At 45.4% G+C, this 20,057-nt stretch overlaps 1 protein-coding gene across 1 annotated transcript; it reads left to right on the forward strand.

Annotated features, from left to right (window-relative positions):
- The first annotated feature begins 2,077 nt into the window (after nt 1–2,077).
- On the forward strand, nt 2,078–2,911 carry LOC123153960 (uncharacterized). Its single transcript, XM_044572812.1, has 4 exons — nt 2,078–2,086; nt 2,212–2,287; nt 2,379–2,599; nt 2,699–2,911. Exons 1-4 carry the CDS (start codon nt 2,078–2,080, stop codon nt 2,909–2,911), a joined length of 519 nt encoding a protein of 172 aa, XP_044428747.1.
- Nucleotides 2,912–20,057: the final 17,146 nt, after the last annotated feature.

A 20,057-nucleotide genomic window follows, 5' to 3' on the forward strand; every position in this document is an offset into this window, starting at 1 on the left:
CAAGCAATGTTTTTAAGTGTCCAAGGGCAGCAGATATATGGTGGTGTTTGAAACTAGATGGATTCGTTGAAGAGGCTTTCGCTGTTGACCGAGTGGGTCTGGCTGCACTGGACTATATTTTATGTGAATCTGCTAGGTCAAGTTTGATTCCGGGATCAAGTGCCCAGTTATTGATCTTGGTAGGAATTTAGTATATCTGGTGGGAAAGAAGGCGATCTGTTCATGGGAAGGATGTACAAGTCCCCTCACGATCAACATTGTCTATTAGTGCTTTAACTGTCAATTACTGGAAGTCGAGGCAGAAAAACACGAAAAAACACGGGTACTCACAATTGGAGATGGGTGGAACCAGCGGAAGATTGTGTGAAACTCACTGTTGACACGGCGTTCCACCCAAGTGATCTTCAAGGTGCTATCGGTGCAATTCTTCAGGATGATAAAGGCGGATTTATCGCTGCACCAAATGACTGTCTTGAGCATGTGGCGGATGCGGCAATGGCGAAGGCCTATGCACTCACACATGGACTACTTCTAGCGCAATAGTTCGGGATACGACATTTGATTGTGGAATCGGACTATATGGTGGTGATCAACACGATGCAAGGAGGAGGCTTCATAGTTTTAGGAGCGGCCACCATTTATGCTGATATTAACATCGTCTTTTCAGGATATATTTCAGTTTCTTTCGTTCACTGCCCAAGGGAGATGAATGTAGTCTCTCATGAATTAGTTAGGCTAGCGATCTCGATGCCACCGTCAACGTGGATAGAGGAGCCGCCATTATCGATTGTTAGGTGGCTGGTGGATGTTGTAACTATCCATTGATTTAATGAAGTTACCCACCACTGACTTCAATTATTAATTCCAGTTTCTTATCGGGGAACTACTTTATGTATAATAACTAGATATTGTTATCGTGGTAGTTGTTCACTTGCAACATGACAACCATGATGACATAACCTGGCAATTAGTGGCGATGAAAAAATTGCCGAAACAAAACAACATTATATCTTGTTTTAAAGCTCTCGTTGAGACGAACTTATCAGTAAAGACATATCACTTGTAAAATTTAAGTTTAGAAACTAAAGCCGATGATGTTAACATGACGTGAAAGATTCTGCATGCATGTATCCCGTCTCTCTATGGAGCAAAATCCGATTAAAATAGTCCTGCACCTTAAAACTAACTAGCACACATATACTCCCTCCGTTCCAAATTACTTGTCTTCGATTTGTCTAGATACGGATGTATCTAGCACTAAAATGAGTCTAGATACATCCGTATCTAGACAAATCTAAGACAAGTAATTCAGAACGGAGGGAGTACTAGTCAAGCTCGACGGAGACCGATGACCACTGTGACCATGACCCTCCACGGCACGCTGCGAGAAGACATGGCGCGTTTCGAATAGTTTTTATCTTATTGGTAATTTTTAGTTTCCATATGTGTTCGAGCAGAGGATCAGTGAACCCATGAAACGTCAACCAACAACTAGCACATGTATCTGTAAAAATACGGCTTTAGGTTCCACAGCCCAGACAATAGTTTAACATTTGAAAAGTGTGTGCCAAATTGGTGAAACTGAATCTTTGTTAAAATACGATGGAGATATGCATTTAGTTTTCGTATTTAGTAAAATTGAGTTTTTATAGCGCAACAACTATATTAAGAAACTAATCTTTCAACCAGTAGAAGTACACCGATTAGCATGACCAAGTCCTAGCCAATGGTGCATTGCCATATGAATTGATTTGATTTTTGTGTTGCCACTGTATACAACTTGCGCGTTGGGACTTGTTAAACCAGTCAGTGACTTTGACACTTGGACGTACGTACAGATGAACCACAAACAAATAAACATCTTGTATTAAGAAAGGAGTTTGTTGCACTGTACTGACCGGTCGGTAGACGGTAGTAGTGTACAACCATATATTAGCTTAAATAAACGCAAGTAGTAGTGACACCTTATATAAACGGCTTGGAAGCAGACATGGTCTCCATAAGAAGTTCAGGACTGCACAGGCAAGAGTCTGCTCCCCAAAGTCCAAGGGTGTCACAGGTTCACGGCTAGCTCACAATGTCCAAGGTAATTAGCCATCATGCATGTTCTTTCGTTTTGCTTATGTCTTTGGGGCCGGGGTTCCGTCGAACAAATTTGAAGGTGTACACTCATAGTGAACGCTCGTGTTTTCACTTGTGAATGACCTGCAGAAGATCCTGATCAGAGCTGATCTCATCGGCGACAAGTGCAAGAGCAAGATCCTGGCAACTGCTGCCAAGCTCAAGGGTAGGGTACCTCGCTCCCTCACAATCCAACCTCTATCTATCTCGCACCCCTCTCCACTCTTCTTTACCAAAATGTATGTACTAATTTTCAGGGATCAAGTCCATGGACATTGACCAGGACAAGTGCACGCTGACGGTGGTCGGCACCGTCGATCCGGTGCGGCTCCTGCAGTGTCTCAGGAAGTCGTGCTTCGCCGCAGTTATCATCAGCGTCGCAGACGACAAGCCAAAGGAGCCAGAGAAGAAGAAGGACCCCTGCCAGGAGGCCTGCGAGAAGGCCTGCAAGGACATGTGCGAGATGGCTTGCAAGGAGGCGTGCTGCAAGAAGATGTGCGTGATGGTTACTTGCAACGAGGCGTGCTGCAAGAAGAAGTGCGACACGGCTACTTGCAATGAGGCGTGCTGCAACAAGAAGTGCGACATGGCTTGCAATGAGGCGTGCTGCAAGAAGGTGACGCCGTCCTGCTACCCGTCCCGCTGCACGCCGGGCTGCGACTCCAGCCCCTGTGGCCTGCCCAGCTGCCGCTTCTACATCTACGGCTGCGTCGTGCGCAAGCCGCCACTGGGACACGGCTGCAACAAGGGGAGGTCACGCGGACTCAGAGGAGAATGCGGCATCCAGTAGCCGTGGATTCATCATCGATCGTCCTGCAAGCTAAGATTCTGCAGGAGCATGTATGGCGGTTTGCCGTGTCGTTGGAGTTTGCTTTTCGTAGAGTGATGATTCCCTTTCATTCCCTCTCAAGACGACGGCTTTGATCAGCATGGTTGGTTACTTCGGGTCTGATTCTTCGGTCTGTCTACTATTCCCCCCTTTCCTAAATATAAGACTTTCTAGGGATTTCACTACATACGGAGAAAAATAAGCAAATCTACACTCTAAAATATGTCTATATATATTCATATGTAATATGTAGTTCATAGTAGAATCTCTAAAAGATCTTATATTTAGGAACAGAGGGAGTATAATAAAAGCATATGATTGTTAACCCCCCCCCCCCCCCCCCCCGCGGCTCCCGCGTCGTCCCCCTTGGGCGACTCGGGGGCGACTAGGTTTTTCCCCGGCGCCGCCACCCCCTCCAGCCCCCCTTCCCTTGCCGCCGCCAGAGGTACGCCAGCCTAGGAGGCTGCTGATGAAGGTGGCGGCGAGGCTCCCCGTCGCTTCGTCCCTTGGCGAAGGACCCTGGACGCCGGGGCGGCAGCCCCGGACGGCGAGGCGGCGCCATCTTCGCGGTAGGTGGCGGGCGCGGGATGCGGCGAACGGCCTCCTCGGCAGCTTGGGCAGCGAGGAGCCGGCAGGAGGTGGTCGTGGTGTGGGCTTCCTTCACTCCAGATCTGAAGGTCGTGCTTCTCTCCTCCTCTGCTCCACTCCCCCCTCTGGCGGTGTCCGATCTGTGGCTTTGGCTATCAGACCCGGTGCTGGCGGGGTGATGGTGGTATAGGACTGCGTCTGGGGTAATCCCTTGGCCGGTTCTCCGGCCACGGCGGCGACGACGCGTGCGCGCGTGGTTTTCCTTCCTGGAGGCGCCGCTGAGGACCTGTTTCTTTCCACCCCCGTCCCAGATCCCGGGTGAAAGCCCAAAACCCGTCCCGGGTTGGGCGGCGGCGGCGCCATGCGCGTCGTTCTCTCCTTGGAGACGCCGCCTGGGGCTCTCTGGTTCTTCGGGAGAGTGGTTGTGAGGTTGGAGAGCGCTCGTCGGCGGCGAGCCCAAGGGGTGATTTTTTTTGTGTAGGATGTGTGTTCCTGCAGGTCTATGCCTTGACGGAGTAATGCTCTGCGGCGGCAAGGTCGTGGTGTGTCATGGTAGCTCTGCTCCTGAGCCGGGTTGGGGGGGGGGGATAGGGTTCCTCTTCCCGTTGACAGCCCCATGACGCGCACCGCAGAAGCCTCTTCCCTTGTGCGGACACTGGAGTGGCACCTGGTGCTTCCAACTTTCTTTCCTGGTGCTCTGCATTGCTTCTTCGACGATCCTCCCGGCAGCTTTCCTTCTATTTCTCGGTGTCCAAGGAAGGTGGCAGTGCAGCGGATGTGGTGTGTCTTTGGTGTGGCGAGGACCGATAGTTTACTTGCTCTGGTGTGTCGGCCGGCGCCTGCTCTAGCTCTCGGGTGAGCTCCCAACGATTTGATGGTGCGGCGCCTTCGAGCCTAGGCGAGAGGATTGGGTTCCTCTTCGGCGTTGGAAGACAGGTGCTCGTTTTGTCCGATGCTCCATGGTCAGGTGACCCCCGGTGCCTCCATGCTACTGACTGAACCTCAATGCTTCTGTGTTTTCCTGTCTTTGGTCTCGGGGTGCAGCGGGCTTCGACATTACTTGCAGGATTTTCTCGTATATTTTCTTGGTGTGTAGTAGTGTGCGTTGCGTTGTAAGCTGCTCAGTCAGCTCCCATGTATCTTTTGGTCGCTCATGCTTGGTGGTCTTCTGTAATCCTGGCCGGTTGATGGCTTTGTTAATTCAAAGCCGGGCTTTACTTGAGCCTTTGTTCCAAAAAAAAAAGCATATGTCGGCCAACATTTCTATTTGTAGATATTGATGGTTACCTTATGAATTTATATTGGTGGTTTAAAGTTTGAGACTGTCTATTTCACATTCGTCTGGAAATAAATTAGTCTTTATTCAAATTTTACAGCCAATGGCAAGCTGATAGCCGTATGCAAATGATCAACTTACACTAACCGTACAACAGTATTACACGCGGTTTACATTGAGTCAAGACTAAAGAGGCCTAATTCTCACTTAGTTGCAAATGCAAACAATTACAACACAACTACAAGGTAATTACATGCACAAGAAAGCACTGTAAACACTACGGGAAAAAATGCGTTGTCTAGTGTTTGGGCATAAGCCAAGTGCTATTTCTCGGGTACCACGCAAAAAAACACACGGCAACCACAGGGCCCTCGGCGTAGACCAGAGTAAGCCGAGTACAGTTCAAAAAACACTTGGCTTATAAAGAAAACTCGGCATATTCCGCAAAAACCATTTGGCCCACACCCGAGGATCGGCAAAGCACCTGTCCCGTGGCCATCCTCACCACTTGATGGCCCCGTGACGGTGGGCGCTACAAGTCGAGTGTTGTCTATTGGCATACTCCGCTTAATTATATGTAAACCGTGTACCCAAAAGAAAGCACTCGGCGTATACTCATGCCCCTTCACCTTCATCTCCCCCCGCCATTTTTATAAATAAACGTGTGCGTGGCGGCTCTGCTGTTACTGATGGAAATATGCCCTAAATACAATAATAAAGTTCATATTATTACATTTCCTTGTTCACGACAAAAGGTTTATTATTTATGCTAGAATTATAATTATCGGAAACTTAAATACATGGGTGCATACATAAACAAATACTGTGTCTCTAGTAAGCCTCTATTAGACTAGCTAATTGATAAAAGATGGTTAAGGTTTCCTAACCATAGACATGTGTTGTCATTTGATAACGGAATCACATCATTAGGAGAATGATGTAATGGACATGACACATCTGTTAACTTAGCATATGATCGTTAAGTTTATTGCTATCTATATCTATATCTATATCTATACCTACTAATAAAGTAAGGTGCGTTTCTTCAATTTTTTTCATCTGTTTATCATTGAATTTCTTTTATATATCTGAGGTGGTACTAAATTTTTGTGCGTTTATCCGCTAGAAACTTAAAAATGTTTCCCTAGAATTCCGCAATTGGTCCGCGTGCGCTGTCCGGCCCAACGAAGGGAGCCCAATTATTATTGCCCACGCATTTGTAAAGACCTTATTTTTCGCATGGAGCGATAAACAGTTGAACCTTCCCACAGGGCGCCTAAGCCTTGGCCGGCTTGTTTCCCCTTTTTGTTTTTCCATTTCCATTTCTATTTTTCTTTTTTCTGTTCCTTTCTCTTTATCTTTTATATTTTTTTTATTTTTTCCTTATTTTTTAATTTTTTGTGACTTAAAAGTTTACACAAATATTCAGAGTTTTATTTTGTTCAAATATTCAAGAAATGGTCAGAATTCCAAAACTTTGTTCCTGTTTTGATAAATGTTCAAAACTTTTAAAAAAATCCACGTGTTAAATTTTCTCGGTATTCAAAAAATGTTCTCCATTTTAAGAAAAGTTCTCATGTTTAGAAAAATGTTTTTGTTTTTAAAAAATTATTTGAATTTTTTTATATAAAATACATTTTATAAAATGTTCCATATTTGAAAATATTCCTTTTGAAATGTTCACAAAAACAAAAATAATGTTCGCGTCTAAGAATTCATTTTCTAAAATTGTTTTCAATGTCCCCCCTTAAAAAATATTTATGCTTTTATTATATTCTCATGTTTTCAAAATATTTTTTGTGAATTTAAAAACCTACTAGCACATATGCCCGTGCGTTGCAACGGGATGGCAAAATTCATTCTAAATAATATTATTAGTATAAAATACTAAAATTGTTCAACCAGTGTCTTTATTTATTTATGTTTCGAAGACCACAATCATGATGACATGAACTCATCCTACGGCAACATGCCGGGGTGAAGCAGCAACTCAACTTTGTCAGCCTAGTGAAATGTGTTGGGTTAATCCAATACAATTGCTGGTTTAAAAACATGGATCAATATATGATAAGGAAGCTATCTATAATAACATTGTAATGGGATTAAAATTAGGTAGCTAATCTAGTATTGTATGACTGCAATCTTGCTATATTAATTATGCAGAACGAAAATCTAGCTAGCTGAGCAGGACTGGTTTGGTGCCTCTAGGGTTGTTTACTTCTACAATAGTCGATAGAGCTCCAGGTACCAAAGGTTCAACATTGAACTTTGATTTACCTCCATTAGCCCCATGATAATCCTCTTGTAATGAGCTAAATAGACAACTGGGAGGCTGGGATGATTTATGAAGGACTGATAAGATGAGGTTCTCAACAACTACATTCACTAGAAGAACGCCCGTGCGTTGCAACGGGGCCACATTAACTTTAAGAGTTCAATATTAATCATGTTAATAATACATTTAATATTCTCATACATATCAAGTGACACTGGCGACCTTTTTTGTCAATTTAGCAACGGGCTCAGTTGCAACGGGCTCTTTATACATATCAGACAACTCGCTACTACTTAAACTATAACTATGGCTACCAACATTTTTTTGTCAATTTAGCTCAGCAATAGTGCCTGGTTAATAGACTGCTTTGCATTCACCCCCTCAGAAGACAGAGAGAACCAACTCAACATGTCAGAAGATTAACAGAAATTTCATTTGTATGGCATGAACATATAGCAGGAGCACCAACACATAGATCAGCAGAGAGCAGAGCACAACATGCACACACTCGGGCCATCTATATCATACACACACAGCAACGCACACACGCATCACGCTGGCATACACATACAGAAAAGCAGGCACACACGCATCATGCGCATTGGCCGGTGCGACGCACGCAGAGCAAGTACGTACGCACGGAGAGCAAGCTAGCAAGCACGCACGCGTCCAACCCCGCCGCTGCATGCGCTGGCAGAAGGTGAGGCAGCAAGGGAGACTGCACATTGAAGCTGTCCATGCAAGGCTGGAGGTGCTGGGCCGGCGACGGCGGTGTCGGGACGGCGCTTGATTCGTTCCCGGTGGCGTGGAGCTTGGGGAGGCAACGCGGCGATAGCTAGTGCTCGGGGATGGGGGTTTGGGGCGGGGGCAGTCGACCCGATGGCTGGCGAAGTTAACGGGCTCGGGCGGCTGGAAATTCGGCGGGTGGCGGCGGCACAGCGCGAGGATGCGACAGGCGGAAAACCTAGCGGGCGTTCAACTACCAATACCCACGCCTTTTTTTAGGGGAATTGCTTGTGAAAATAATGTGCGACGACGACTTAGCGAGCGGATCCCCTTAAAAAAGACATAGCGAGCAGATTCCCTTAAAACTGGTAGGAATGGATATGATTGATGACGTTGATAAATAGTGGTGAATGTTGGCCTAATTTACTATCATCATGCATGGAAACGAATCATCAAGAAAAAGAATACTTCCTATTATTACACTCATAGGAAGCTTCCTAATCTCTGCTACCAAACAGTTTCTGTCCAAACAAGGAAGGAAAGTTATGGACGTGATTCGGAAGGAAACAAACGTTATGAAGATTAATTAATTTAGATTTGATCTTTAGAGATTGATTGTGATTGATTCTGTTAAATAAAGACATTACTAAATAATTTGCGTCAGTATGGAAACGAATCATCAAGAAAAAGAATACTTTCTATTACTACACTCATAGGAAGCTTCCTAATCTCTGCTATCAAACAGTTTCTGTCCAAACAAGGAAGGAAGGTTATGGACGTGATTCGGAAGGAAACAAACGTTATGAAGATTAATTAATTTAGATTTGATCTTTAGAGATTGATTGTGATTGATTCTTTTACATAAAGACATTACTAAATAATTTGCGTCAGTATGGAAAGTTCTGATCCGTTCAGTTTTTTTCGTTGTGTGAGAGGGTGAAGTGAAAATAAACCGATGAAGTGGGGAGACGACGAAAAAAATCTACGACGGTTAACCTACGAAAAAAAACCGGACAAAAGTGGTGGGACGAAAAAAACCCTGGAAGCGAGACTACCAACTGCTCCATTAGGAGTAGAGATGCATGACCATGGTGTAGTCAGTAGGCTTATTTTTTTAATGTGTATTCAATAGGCTTATTTTCCTCTGAAAATTTAACAAACATACATCTGCTTTTGGAATAAGAAATAATGATCCAAAAATAAGAAAATTCAGACTTAGCCTTACCAATCTACATAACAAAATTTGAATCCATTGCCGATTGTAACACCACAAAGATCTGACATACCATAGATCTTGGGTCATACCTAGCCTGCTGGAACCCGCTAAAAAAACCTTGTCTGCTGGAGGCTGAAACACAAATTAGCTAGAACCACGACTCCCTTTGCATGTTCATTGATTACCAGTTCACTACTCCTCAAGTGCAGGCCCTCCTTAAAAGATGTGTCTGCTGTGCATTTCCAGATTGGAGTTTTTAGTCGCGGACCAGTTTTGAGAAAATAATCAGGATATGTGACAGGCCACAGCGTGGACGTGGCCCAACCTCTCATCAGTTGAGTTTGCTTTCTCCTGTCGCTCAGGCACATAATTTACGAATCGGTATTGTGGATTGTGGATTACAGTAGAAGAAAAATCTCAGCCGTCAATCTTCATGATTAACACAAAATCAATGAATATAAAATGATGACATAGGGAGAACTATAAAATCTTCCATCCTTTAATGTTAGGTATAGATTCATATTTCTAATTTTGTTTTGTTTTTCCAAAAGTATTGGAATTCCCCAAAAAAATGTTTGCATTTGTTCAAATTGTTCGGGATTTAAAAAATTGTTCATGTTTTGAAGAATATTCGCCAACTCATATTTTTTTGAATGTTAAAAAACAAAAATATATTTCTAATCTAGCGCTATGGTAATTTCTTAAATATTCGCTCTGGCCATTGGTTAGCGATGCGCGTTCGTTCTATGCTGGTTGACTATAAATGAAAAAAATCGTAGGCACGTGCCAATAAAAGAGAAGATGTTATTTGACTTTAATTAGAGCAAAATTGTGGGCACTTGAGCACTGGAATAATCATAGAGAATAAACCAGCATAAATAAGGGACATTCATGCCTGATTATGCTAATGAAATGGGATTTATGTGCTTCGATTAATAATCCACCCGGTTACACCATTGTAGGAGAGAGTGGTCGAAGAAACCTGTCATGAAGGTCATCATGCAGCCACCAAATGAGGAGGCAGGCACAAGCCCGAGATGAAGGCGGACCCGGAGGAAAAAATGCATGAGCTGGGTGCTCGCCACCACGCCGACCAACCCCACCACTATCAAGATTTTGCGTGTCAAACATGTCTAGCGAGAAGACCATAACTCCTTGCTCTGTCACCTACCATTGTGGAGACCCTTTTTTGGATGACACATCAATTATCTTTCCCGTTGCTTCTTGCAAAAAAAAAAAAATCTCCCCCGTTGCAACGCACTGGCATATGTGGATACATAAAAGGTCTATTATTCATGCTAGAATGGTATTGATCGGAAACTTAAATACATGTGTGGATACATAAACAAATAATGTGTCCCTAGTAAGCCTATACTAGACTAGCTGATTAATCAAACATGGTTAAGGTTTTTCTAACCATAGACATGTGTTGTCACTTGATAATGGAATCACATCATTAAGAGAATGATGTAATGGACAAGACCCATCTGTTAGCTTAGCATATGATCGTCCAATTTATTGCTATTGCTTTCTTAATGTCAAATACATATTCCTTCGACTATGAGATCATGCAACTCCCGGATACTAGAGGAATACCTTGTGTGCTATCAAATATCACAACATAACTAGGTGATCATAAAGATGCTCTACAAGTATCTCCGAAGGTGTTTGTTGTGTTGCCATAGATCGAAATTAAGATTTGTCACTCTGTGTATCAGAGAGGTATCTCTAGGCCCTATCGGTAATACACATTACAAGAAGCTTGCAAGCAAAGTGACTAAGGAGTTAGTTACGAGCCAATGTATTACGGAACTAGTAAAGAGACTTGCCGCTAACGATATTCAACTAGGTATGAAAATACGCACAATCGAATCTCGGGCAAGTAACATACCGATAGACAAAGGGAATTCCGTATGTTGTCATAAGGTTCGACCGATAAAGATCTTCGTAGAATATGTAGGAACCAATATGGACACTCAAGTTCCGCTATTAGTTATTGACCAGAGAGGTGTCTCGGTCATGTCTACATAGTTCTCGAACCCGTAGAGTCCGCACGCTTAAAGTTCATTAATGATATAGTGTTATATGAGTTATATGATTTGGTGACCGAATATTGTCCGGAGTCCCGGATGAGATCATGAACATGACGAGGAGCTCCGGAGGTAAAGATTGATATATAGAACAATGTTATTTGGACACCGAAAGAGTTTTGGGAGGTACCGGGTAGTCATCGATCACCGGAAGGGGTTCCGGGTACCCCCCCCCCCTCCCCCGGGAGGTTAATGGGCCATATGGGCCAAAAGGGGGGAAACACAACAGTGTTGGAAATATTCCCTAGAGGCAATAATAAAATGGTTATTATTGTATTTCCTTGTTCATGATAATTCTCTATTGTTCATGCTATAATTGTATTAACCGGAAACCGTAATACATGTTTGAATACATAGACCACAACATGTCCCTAGTAAGCCTCTAGTTGACTAGCTCGTTGATCAATAGATGGTCATGGTTTCCTGACCATGTACATTGGATGTCATTGATAACGGGATCACATCATTAGGAGAATGATGTGATGGACAAGACCCAATCCTAAGCCTAGCACAAGATCGTATAGTTCGTCTGCTAAAGCTTTTCTAATGTCAAGTATCATTTCCTTAGACCATGAGATTGTGCAACTCCCGGATACCGTAGGAATGCTTTGGGTGTACCAAACGCCACAACGTAACTGGGTGGCTATAAAGGTGCACTACGGGTATCTCCGAAAGTGTCTGTTGGGTTGGCACAAATCGAGACTAGGATTTGTCACTCCGTGTAAACGGAGATGTATCTCTGGGCCCACTCAGTAGGACATCATCATAATGTGCACAAATGTGACCAAGGAGTTGATCACGGGATGATGTGTTACGGAACGAGTAAAGATACTTGCCGGTAACGAGATTGAACAAGGTATCGGGATACCGACGATCGAATCTCGGGCAAGTACTATACCGGTAGACAAAGGGAATTGTATACGGGATTGACTGAATCCTTGACATCGTGGTTCATCCGATGAGATCATCGTGGAACATGTGGGAGCCAACATGGGTATCCAGATCCCGCTGTTGGTTATTGACCAGAGAGATGTCTCGGTCATGTCTGCATTATTCTCGAGCCCGTAGGGTCTACACACTTAAGGTTCGATGACGCTAGGGTTATAGGGAAAGTATGTACGCGATTACCGAATGTTGTTCAGAGTCCCGGATGAGATCCCGGACGTCACGTGGAGTTCCGGAATGGTCCGAAGGTGAAGATTGATATATTGAACGAAGGGTTTTGGAGTCCGAAAGTGTTCCGGAGGTACCGGGTGATGACCAGCATGAACGAAAGGTGTTTCGGGAGCCCCGGCAAGTGTTGGGGGGCTTCATGGGCCAAGGGAAGGGGGCAAACCAGCCCACTAAGGGGCTGTGCGCCCCCATCACCTATTCCCACGTGACCAGGGGGTTTGGGGCGCCCCATCTAGGGTTCCCACCTCCTGGCTTGGGGGCCAAGTCACCCAAGGGGGAGATCCCATCTGCCCTTGCCCCTATATATAGTGGAGGTTTTGGGGCTGCAAAACACACGAGTCTCTCTCTCCCAAGGCGCAGTCCTACCTCTCTCCCTCCTCGTCTCTGGTAGTGCTTGGCGAAGCCCTGCAGGAGTACCGTGCTCCTCCACCACCATCACGCCGTCGTGCTGTTGCTGGACGGAGTCTTCCCCAACCTCTCCCTCTCTCCTTGCTGGATCAAGGCACGGGAGACGTCACCGGGCTGTACGCATGTTGAACGCGGAGGTGCCGTTGTTCGGCGCTTAGATCGGAATCGACCGCGATTCGAATCGCTGCGTGTACGACTCCACCAACCGCGTTCTTGCAACGCTTCCGCTTAGAGATCTTCAAGGGTATGAAGATGCACTCCCTCTCTCTCGTTGCTAGTATATCCTAGATTGATCTTGGTGACACGTTGGAAATTTTTTGAATTATTGCTACGATCCCCAACAAACAGCCCACAAGGGGCTGGCGCGCCCCTCCTAAGGCCGCAGCCCTTGGGGAGATAAGGAAATGGGGGAGTCGGCCTCCCCTTTCCTTCTCCCTCCTCCCCTTTCCTTCCCCCCTTGTGCAAACAAGGTAAGGGGGGTCGCCACAGGGCAGTAGCCCAAGGGGGCCGGCAGCCACACTTGGGGCGCCTGCTGGCAGCCTCCCCTCTCCCCCCACCTATATATATGAGGGAGGGGCGCCACACACATGCCACGACAATCTTTTAGTTGTGTTCGGCGCCCTCTCCACAGTTTCATCCCTCGGTCATATATTTGGGGTGCTTAGGTGAAGCCCTACGTAGAAGCATCACCACCACCGTCACCACGCTGTCGTGCTGCCGAAACTCATCCACTACTTCGCCCGTCTTTACTGTATCAAGAAGGCGAGGACATCACCGAGCTGAACGTGTGCTGAGCGCGGAGATGCCGTATGTTTGGTACTTGATCTGTTGGATCGTGAAGAAATTCGATTACATCAAGCGCGTAATAAACGCTTCCGCTTACGGTCTACGAGGGCACGTAGACATACTCTCCCTCCGTTACTATGGATCTCCATTGATAGATCTTGCGTGTGCGTAGAATTTTTTTCTTTTCCATGCAACGTTCCCCAACAGTTACCCTAGCCATCTCGCTGCCGCCATGCCGCCTCCTCCTCAACTCACCTCCGGCCTCCTGCACCGGCGCGCCGCCTCCTCCTCCGCCCCTCCCACCTCACCACCGGCTCAGGGGTACGTACATGCAGGGAGTACTGTAGTGCCTCGGGGGAGGGGGGGGGGGGTTGTAGCTAGACGGGCACTGTAGAGACTTGGGTTACTATCAATTTTACTTGTTTAAAATTATTATATTTTAAATGTGGCCATTTTTTGAAAATTTGAGAACTTCTTTGAAAACGTGAACATTTCTTGAAAATTTGAGAACTTTTTTACAAAAATGCAAACATTTTCAAAAATATCTGAACTTCTAAATATTTTCTGAAAAACATGGTCAGTTGTTGAACCTTTTATTGAAAAATATAAAAAAAATTAAAAATGTGAACACGCAAAATTTTAAAATTCCCAAACATTTTGAAAAATCTGAACATTTGAAAAAATAAAAAATAAAAAAACCAATAACAGAAAAAAATTGGACCAGAACCTTTAGAAGCTTACCAAAGGTGGTAAAAATCAAACAGAAACCTTGTGAAACGCGGTTTTTTCACCTTTTTACTATGTTTTTTTACTAAGGCCATTTATTTTTTCCTAGGTCGGTTTCTAAATATTCACAAAAATTCCAAAAAATGTTCATAAAATAGAAAAAAGTTCCTGAATTCAAATAATTTTCACGAAATCAAAGAAATGTTCACCAAATTCAATAAATTTTCAACAAATGTTTGCATTTGAAAAAATCAAGGATTTTACAAATATTTGTGAGTTCAAAATTTATTCAAGATTTTAAAAATTATTCGTGAATTCAAAAAAAATCACATATTCAAAGAAATCGTGCGAATTTGGAAAATATTAATTAATTAAAAAATTATTCTTAGACATGAAAAAATGTGCACAAAAGTTATTTCAAATTTGTGAAGATTGTTTGAAATTGCAAACAGAATTTGAAAATTCCTAATATTTCTTGGAAAACCTGAACATTTTTTGAAGTGTGAACATTTTTTGAAAAAACATGAACAACTTTTAAGTTCAATCGTTTTTTTGGAAAAAACAAACAATTTATGAAATTCCAATTTTTTTTTGAAGATTTTGATTTTTTAAAAAAAATTATGAATATTATATAAAAAAGGAATTAGAAAAAAAGAAAAAAATGCAGTATTTTTTTTCAGAAACCTAGGTTCCGAAAACCGGTAAAATATATCTCGAAACCTTTTAGAAGGTTCCCAAATTGGCTGAGAAACAGTTCATGAACCCTTCCAACTCAAGCAAACACGCTCTTACTGGGCCGTCCCAGCTTAACGCTCGTAGCGACAATGACACGAATCTTATTGCTGACAATAAGGGATAAATTGAAATCACTAATTAAGAAATACTCCTTTCAAAGATCACTTCCATCTTCTCAGGTTGCGACAAGTGGCGCATTGCTGTGCCACTTGTCGCAACTGGGGAATTTTCCATTTTTTCGTAGATCTGTTCATTCAAAATGTTTTCTCTCTTAAACTGTGCATCCAAATCTCAAATTGTTTTCACCGTTGGATTCCCCATGTCGAGATCTTCAAAACTAGATCCTATGTTGAGAGGTTTTGACAAACTTTTTTGTCAAAAAAAAACAGACGAAAAAACCACACTGGGAGCACTTTTTATTCGCTTTACGAAAGCCGTTTGCGAGAGGAACGGCCGTGCCTCTCGCGAAAGCAAATCCGTGCCTCTCACGGAAGAAAAACGACGTAAGGAAAAAACATATTTTTTTTGTTTCTGGGAGGCATCGCCGTGCCTCCCGCAGGAGGTAATCTATGCCTCTCGCGAAAAAAATGAAAACACGTTCTTTTTTTGTTTCCGAGAGGTACAACCATGCCTCTTGCGGAAGTAAATCTATGCCTCTCGCGGAAGCAAAACCGTGCTTGGAAAAAAAAGAAAAAAAAACGTGTTTTTTCTCATTTCCGAGAGGCACGGCCGTGCGTCTCGCGGAAGAGAAAAAAATGTGTTTTTCGCGTGAAAAGTTAAGAAAGGCCGATGAAAATACCGAAAGGGCAAAAAAAAAGAAGAAAAACCCCATCTAAAAGGCCGAAAATGCGAGCGGAAAAATAAAAAAAAAATCCGAAGGAAGCGTCCTGAGCATGACACGTGGCGACGGATGAGAACGCGCCAAATGGCGTGCTCCCAGCCCACCCCAAGTGACCCTTGGCGATGCTCCCGAACGAGCGCTCCTCAAATAGTTGCTCTTGGGATAAATAACATGTTTTAAGTGGACTAGAATAATGCATGTGCGCTTCAACGGGATATAACTATCCTAGTAAGTTAGCTTGTCATTTATCTGTCAATAATAATGTGATTGTGTAAATAAATGTTCGTCAAATTTTGATCATGAATTACCTTATATTTTGATTGGAAGTTTGGTACTCTCTCTGTTCATTTTTATAAGACCTTGAAGACATTTCAAACAATGTGCAAAACAACTTATTTTAAGTTGTCTAAAATGACTTAGAAAAGTGAACGGATTGAGTAACGGAGGGTGTAAGTAAATTAAAGTGAACTTGGTTCAGAAAGGAAGTAAATTAAGGTGATTGATTATCATATATATGAAAGATTGGACGAAGGGATGGTGGAAATAAAGATGAAATGAAAACCTTACGTTTTTGTAAGTAGTAGAGATAATAATGCGATTGTGTAAATAAATATTCATCAAATTCTGATCATGAATTACCTTATATTTTGATTAGAAGTTTAAAGTAAATTAAAGTGGAATTGGTTCAAAAGATAAGTAAATTAAGGTGATTGATTATCATATACGTGAAAGGTTAGACGAAGGGATGGGGAAAAAAGGTGAAATGATAACCTTGCGTTCTTTTTAAGTAGTACAACTAATAGAGAAAAATTCCTTATTTGACACTGTCTTAAAATCTGGTTCCTTATTTGACACTAGAAAAGTTTTTCTTCCCTATTTGACACTAGTCCTAAATTTTATTCACTATATGACACTTCCGTCCATTTTGAGCCTAAATGATACCTGAAAAGACGTTTTTGCCCCTCATGTGGTATGTGTGTGCGCACGCGTGTTTGCTGTTGCGTGTGTGGGTGCACACGCACATGTGTGTTGCTGCTGCATGTGTGTGTGCATGTGTGCTGCTGCGTGTGTGTTTGCTAATGCGTGTGTACGTGCGCGCGCGCGTGTGTGTTGTTGCGTGCCTATGTGCTGCATGCGTGTGTGCTGCTGCTGCGTGTGTGTGTGCTGCGTGCGTGTGTGTTGCTGCGTGTGTGCACGCGTCCATGTGTGTTGCTGCGTGCGTGTGTGCGTGTGTGTGTGTGGGCATGCGCGCGTGCGTGTTGTTGTTGTGTGTGTGCGTGTGCATGTGTGTTGGTGCATGTGTATGTGTTGCTGCGTGTGTGCTTCTGCCCTCGCACTGCTGCTACGTGTGTGCGGTATTGTCCCCCACACACATACCACATGATGAGCAAAAGAGTCTTTTCAGGTATCATTTAGGCTCAAAATGGACGAAAATGTCATATAGGAAATAAAATTTAGAACATGTGTCAAATAGGGAAGAAAAGCTTTTCCAGTGTCAAAGAAGGAAGCAGATTTTAAGATAGTGTCAAATAAGGAATTTTCTCCAAGGCACTCAAACCGGTTCGACGCACTCACATGTGTGGTCGCCGCATCTTCCACTGGTTCATCTTCAGAGCAGATTGAGGTGACAACCTTGGCAGGTCCTCCGCCATCGATGCCACCATGATGCCAAACGACGACCTCCACCTACGCGAGCCTTTGCAGGTCCTCCGCCATTGACGCCACCACGATGCCAGCCGACGACCTCCACCTACGCGAGTCCATCTCCAAGCAACGAACGTAAATCCATGCTAGGATAGGGCCGCACCACCGCCGTCGCTCACCACCCACAAGTGCCACCCAACCCCAAGGTTCCCAAAGCGGCGCCTTCAAGAAGGGAACGACGCCGTGAGCGCCGCCGCTGCCCAACAAAGTTAGGGCTTTCGCCCGGGAGACCTAGGGGAAGGTGAAGTGAGGAGATCAGTCCATGCCGACGCCTCCAAGGAGGGGAACGGCGCCCTCATGCATCGCCGTCGGCGCGGCCGGTCATGACCGACTAGGGATTTTTCCCAAACTAGATCCCCGCCACCAGCAGCGCCTCTTGTACAGAACCGGCGACCAAGAGGAAGCGCGACCCGACTAGGCTGGCCCGCACGCCGAACAGGGGAGGAGGGGAGGCGCCAGATCGCGCGCACCGACCGCCGCAGAAGCCGCCGCCAACCGCCAATGACCACCGGATCCTGCCGCCCGCGCGGCCGGGACACCAGATCCACCCGCCCGCATGGCTGCTAGCCGACCGTGCCTTGCCAATGGAGCCGCCGCTCCAGATCCGGGGTTCCCCACGCAGATGCAGGGCAACCGAGGCCCCGTCGCCACCATCGTTGGCACCCCGGGCTTGCCCGGCGGCTGCCTCAGGCGACGGCGAGGAAGGGAAGAGGGAGGGGGGTGAGGAGGAGGGGTGGCTAGGGTTGGGAAGACGAGCGGCTGGGGTGGGAGGAGGAGGGGCGGCTAGGGTGGGAGCCTAGATCCCGCCCAAATAAGACCCATACTCTGGTGTTTCAATGTTGTGGGACTTGAGTAACAATGTCAAACACCTTTCATGATCTGTCTCTGTGTGTCTGTGTGGTTCTGACTGCGATCCTATGCAAAGTTTCAAGTGGTAGTGTACAAAGCTTAATTTTTTTCAGTTATGCTTACAGGACATGGACATATTTGGAAGTCAGTATTCAGGATTCTCACGGTCAAAGGAAATATTTGGAGGTGTGTTGTTGTGCGGCGACGACGCATGTGAGTGCGTCGGACTGTCTTAAAATCTGGTTCCTTACGTCGCCGAGGCGATGCTATGAGTAATGAGTTGCATGTATTCTGATTTGTAACCTGGCTTGGCAATCTTGTATTGTGTGTATTAGTACCTAGTCTTAGTCTAATCTTCTTCCTTTTCCTCTTTTCATGATCAATGAACAATGACTTGTCTCGATTGGCATCCGTATAGCCAACTGTTAATTTGTGCTTGGAAATCACCCGTGCATGAATCAAATGTCCCGCCTTAAATTTGTCATCTCATTTGGGACCCAATGGAAGCATTTGATTCATTTCATTTGCAATTGCAAACCCCCACCAAATAACCTCTCTGGTTGCTTGGATCAGGATTGAAATCCAAACCGTTCAAAACCTTCGCTCAAGCACAACAACACACCTCCAAATATTTCCTTTCACCGTGAGAATTCTGAATACTAACTTCCAAATATGTCCATGTCCTGCAAGCCTGAAAAAAATTAAGCTTTGTACACTACCACTTGAAACTTTGCATAGGATCGCAGCCAGAACCATACAGACACACAAAGACAGATCATGAAAGGTGTTTGACATTGTTACTCAAGTCCCACAACATTGAAACACCAGAGTATGGGTCTTATTTGGGCGGGATCTAGGCTCCCACCCTAGCCGCCCCTCCTCCTCCCACCCCAGCCGCTCCTCTTCCCAACCCTAGCCACCCCTCCTCCTCACCCCCCCTCCCTCTTCCCTTCCTCGCCGTCGCCTGAGGCAGCCGCCGGGCAAGCCCGGGGCGCCAAGGATGGTGGCGGCGGGGCCTCGGTTGCCCTGCATCTGCGTGGGGAACCCCGGATCTGGAGCGGCGACTCCATTGGCAAGGCACGGCCGGCTAGCAGCCGTGCGGGCGGTGGATCTGGTGTCCCGGCCGCGCGGGCGGCAGGATCCGGTGGTCATTGGCGGGTTGGCGGCGGCTTCTGCGGCGGTCGGTGCGCGCGATCTGGCGCCTCCCTGTTGGGGAACGTAGTAATTTCAAAAATTTCCTACGCACACGCAAGATCATGGTGATGCATAGCAACGAGAGGGGAGAGTGTTGTCTACGTACCCTCGTAGACCGGCAATGGAAGTGTTGACACAACGTAGAGGAAGTAGTCGTACATCTTCCCGATCCGACCGATCCAAGTACCGAACGTACGGCACCTCCGAGTTCTGCACACGTTCAACTCGGTGACGTCCCTCGAGTTCCGATCCAGCAAAACGTTGAGGGAGAGTTTCGTCAACACGATGGCGTGATGACGGTGATGATGTTCTACCGACGCAGGGCTTCGCCTAAGCACCGCTACGATATGACCGAGGTGGAATATGGTGGAAGGGGGCACCGCACATGGCTAAGGAACGATCACGAGGATCAACTTGTGTGTCATGGGGTGCCCCCTTGCCTCAGTATATAAAGGAGGGAGAGGGGGAGGTGCGGCCGGCCCTATGGGTGCGCCTGGAGGAGTCCTACTCCAACCGGGAG

The sequence above is a fragment of the Triticum aestivum genome, chromosome 7A (assembly GCF_018294505.1).
Source record: "Triticum aestivum cultivar Chinese Spring chromosome 7A, IWGSC CS RefSeq v2.1, whole genome shotgun sequence".
Taxonomy (NCBI): domain Eukaryota; kingdom Viridiplantae; phylum Streptophyta; class Magnoliopsida; order Poales; family Poaceae; genus Triticum; species Triticum aestivum.

Excerpts from the sequence above, each read along its gene's own strand:
- LOC123153960 (XM_044572812.1), top strand. Across the intron at positions 2,288-2,378 it reads AACTGCTGCCAAGCTCAAGG|GGATCAAGTCCATGGACATT; the intron begins GTAGGGTACCTC and ends ACTAATTTTCAG. Across the intron at positions 2,600-2,698 it reads GCGAGATGGCTTGCAAGGAG|AAGTGCGACATGGCTTGCAA; the intron begins GCGTGCTGCAAG and ends TGCTGCAACAAG.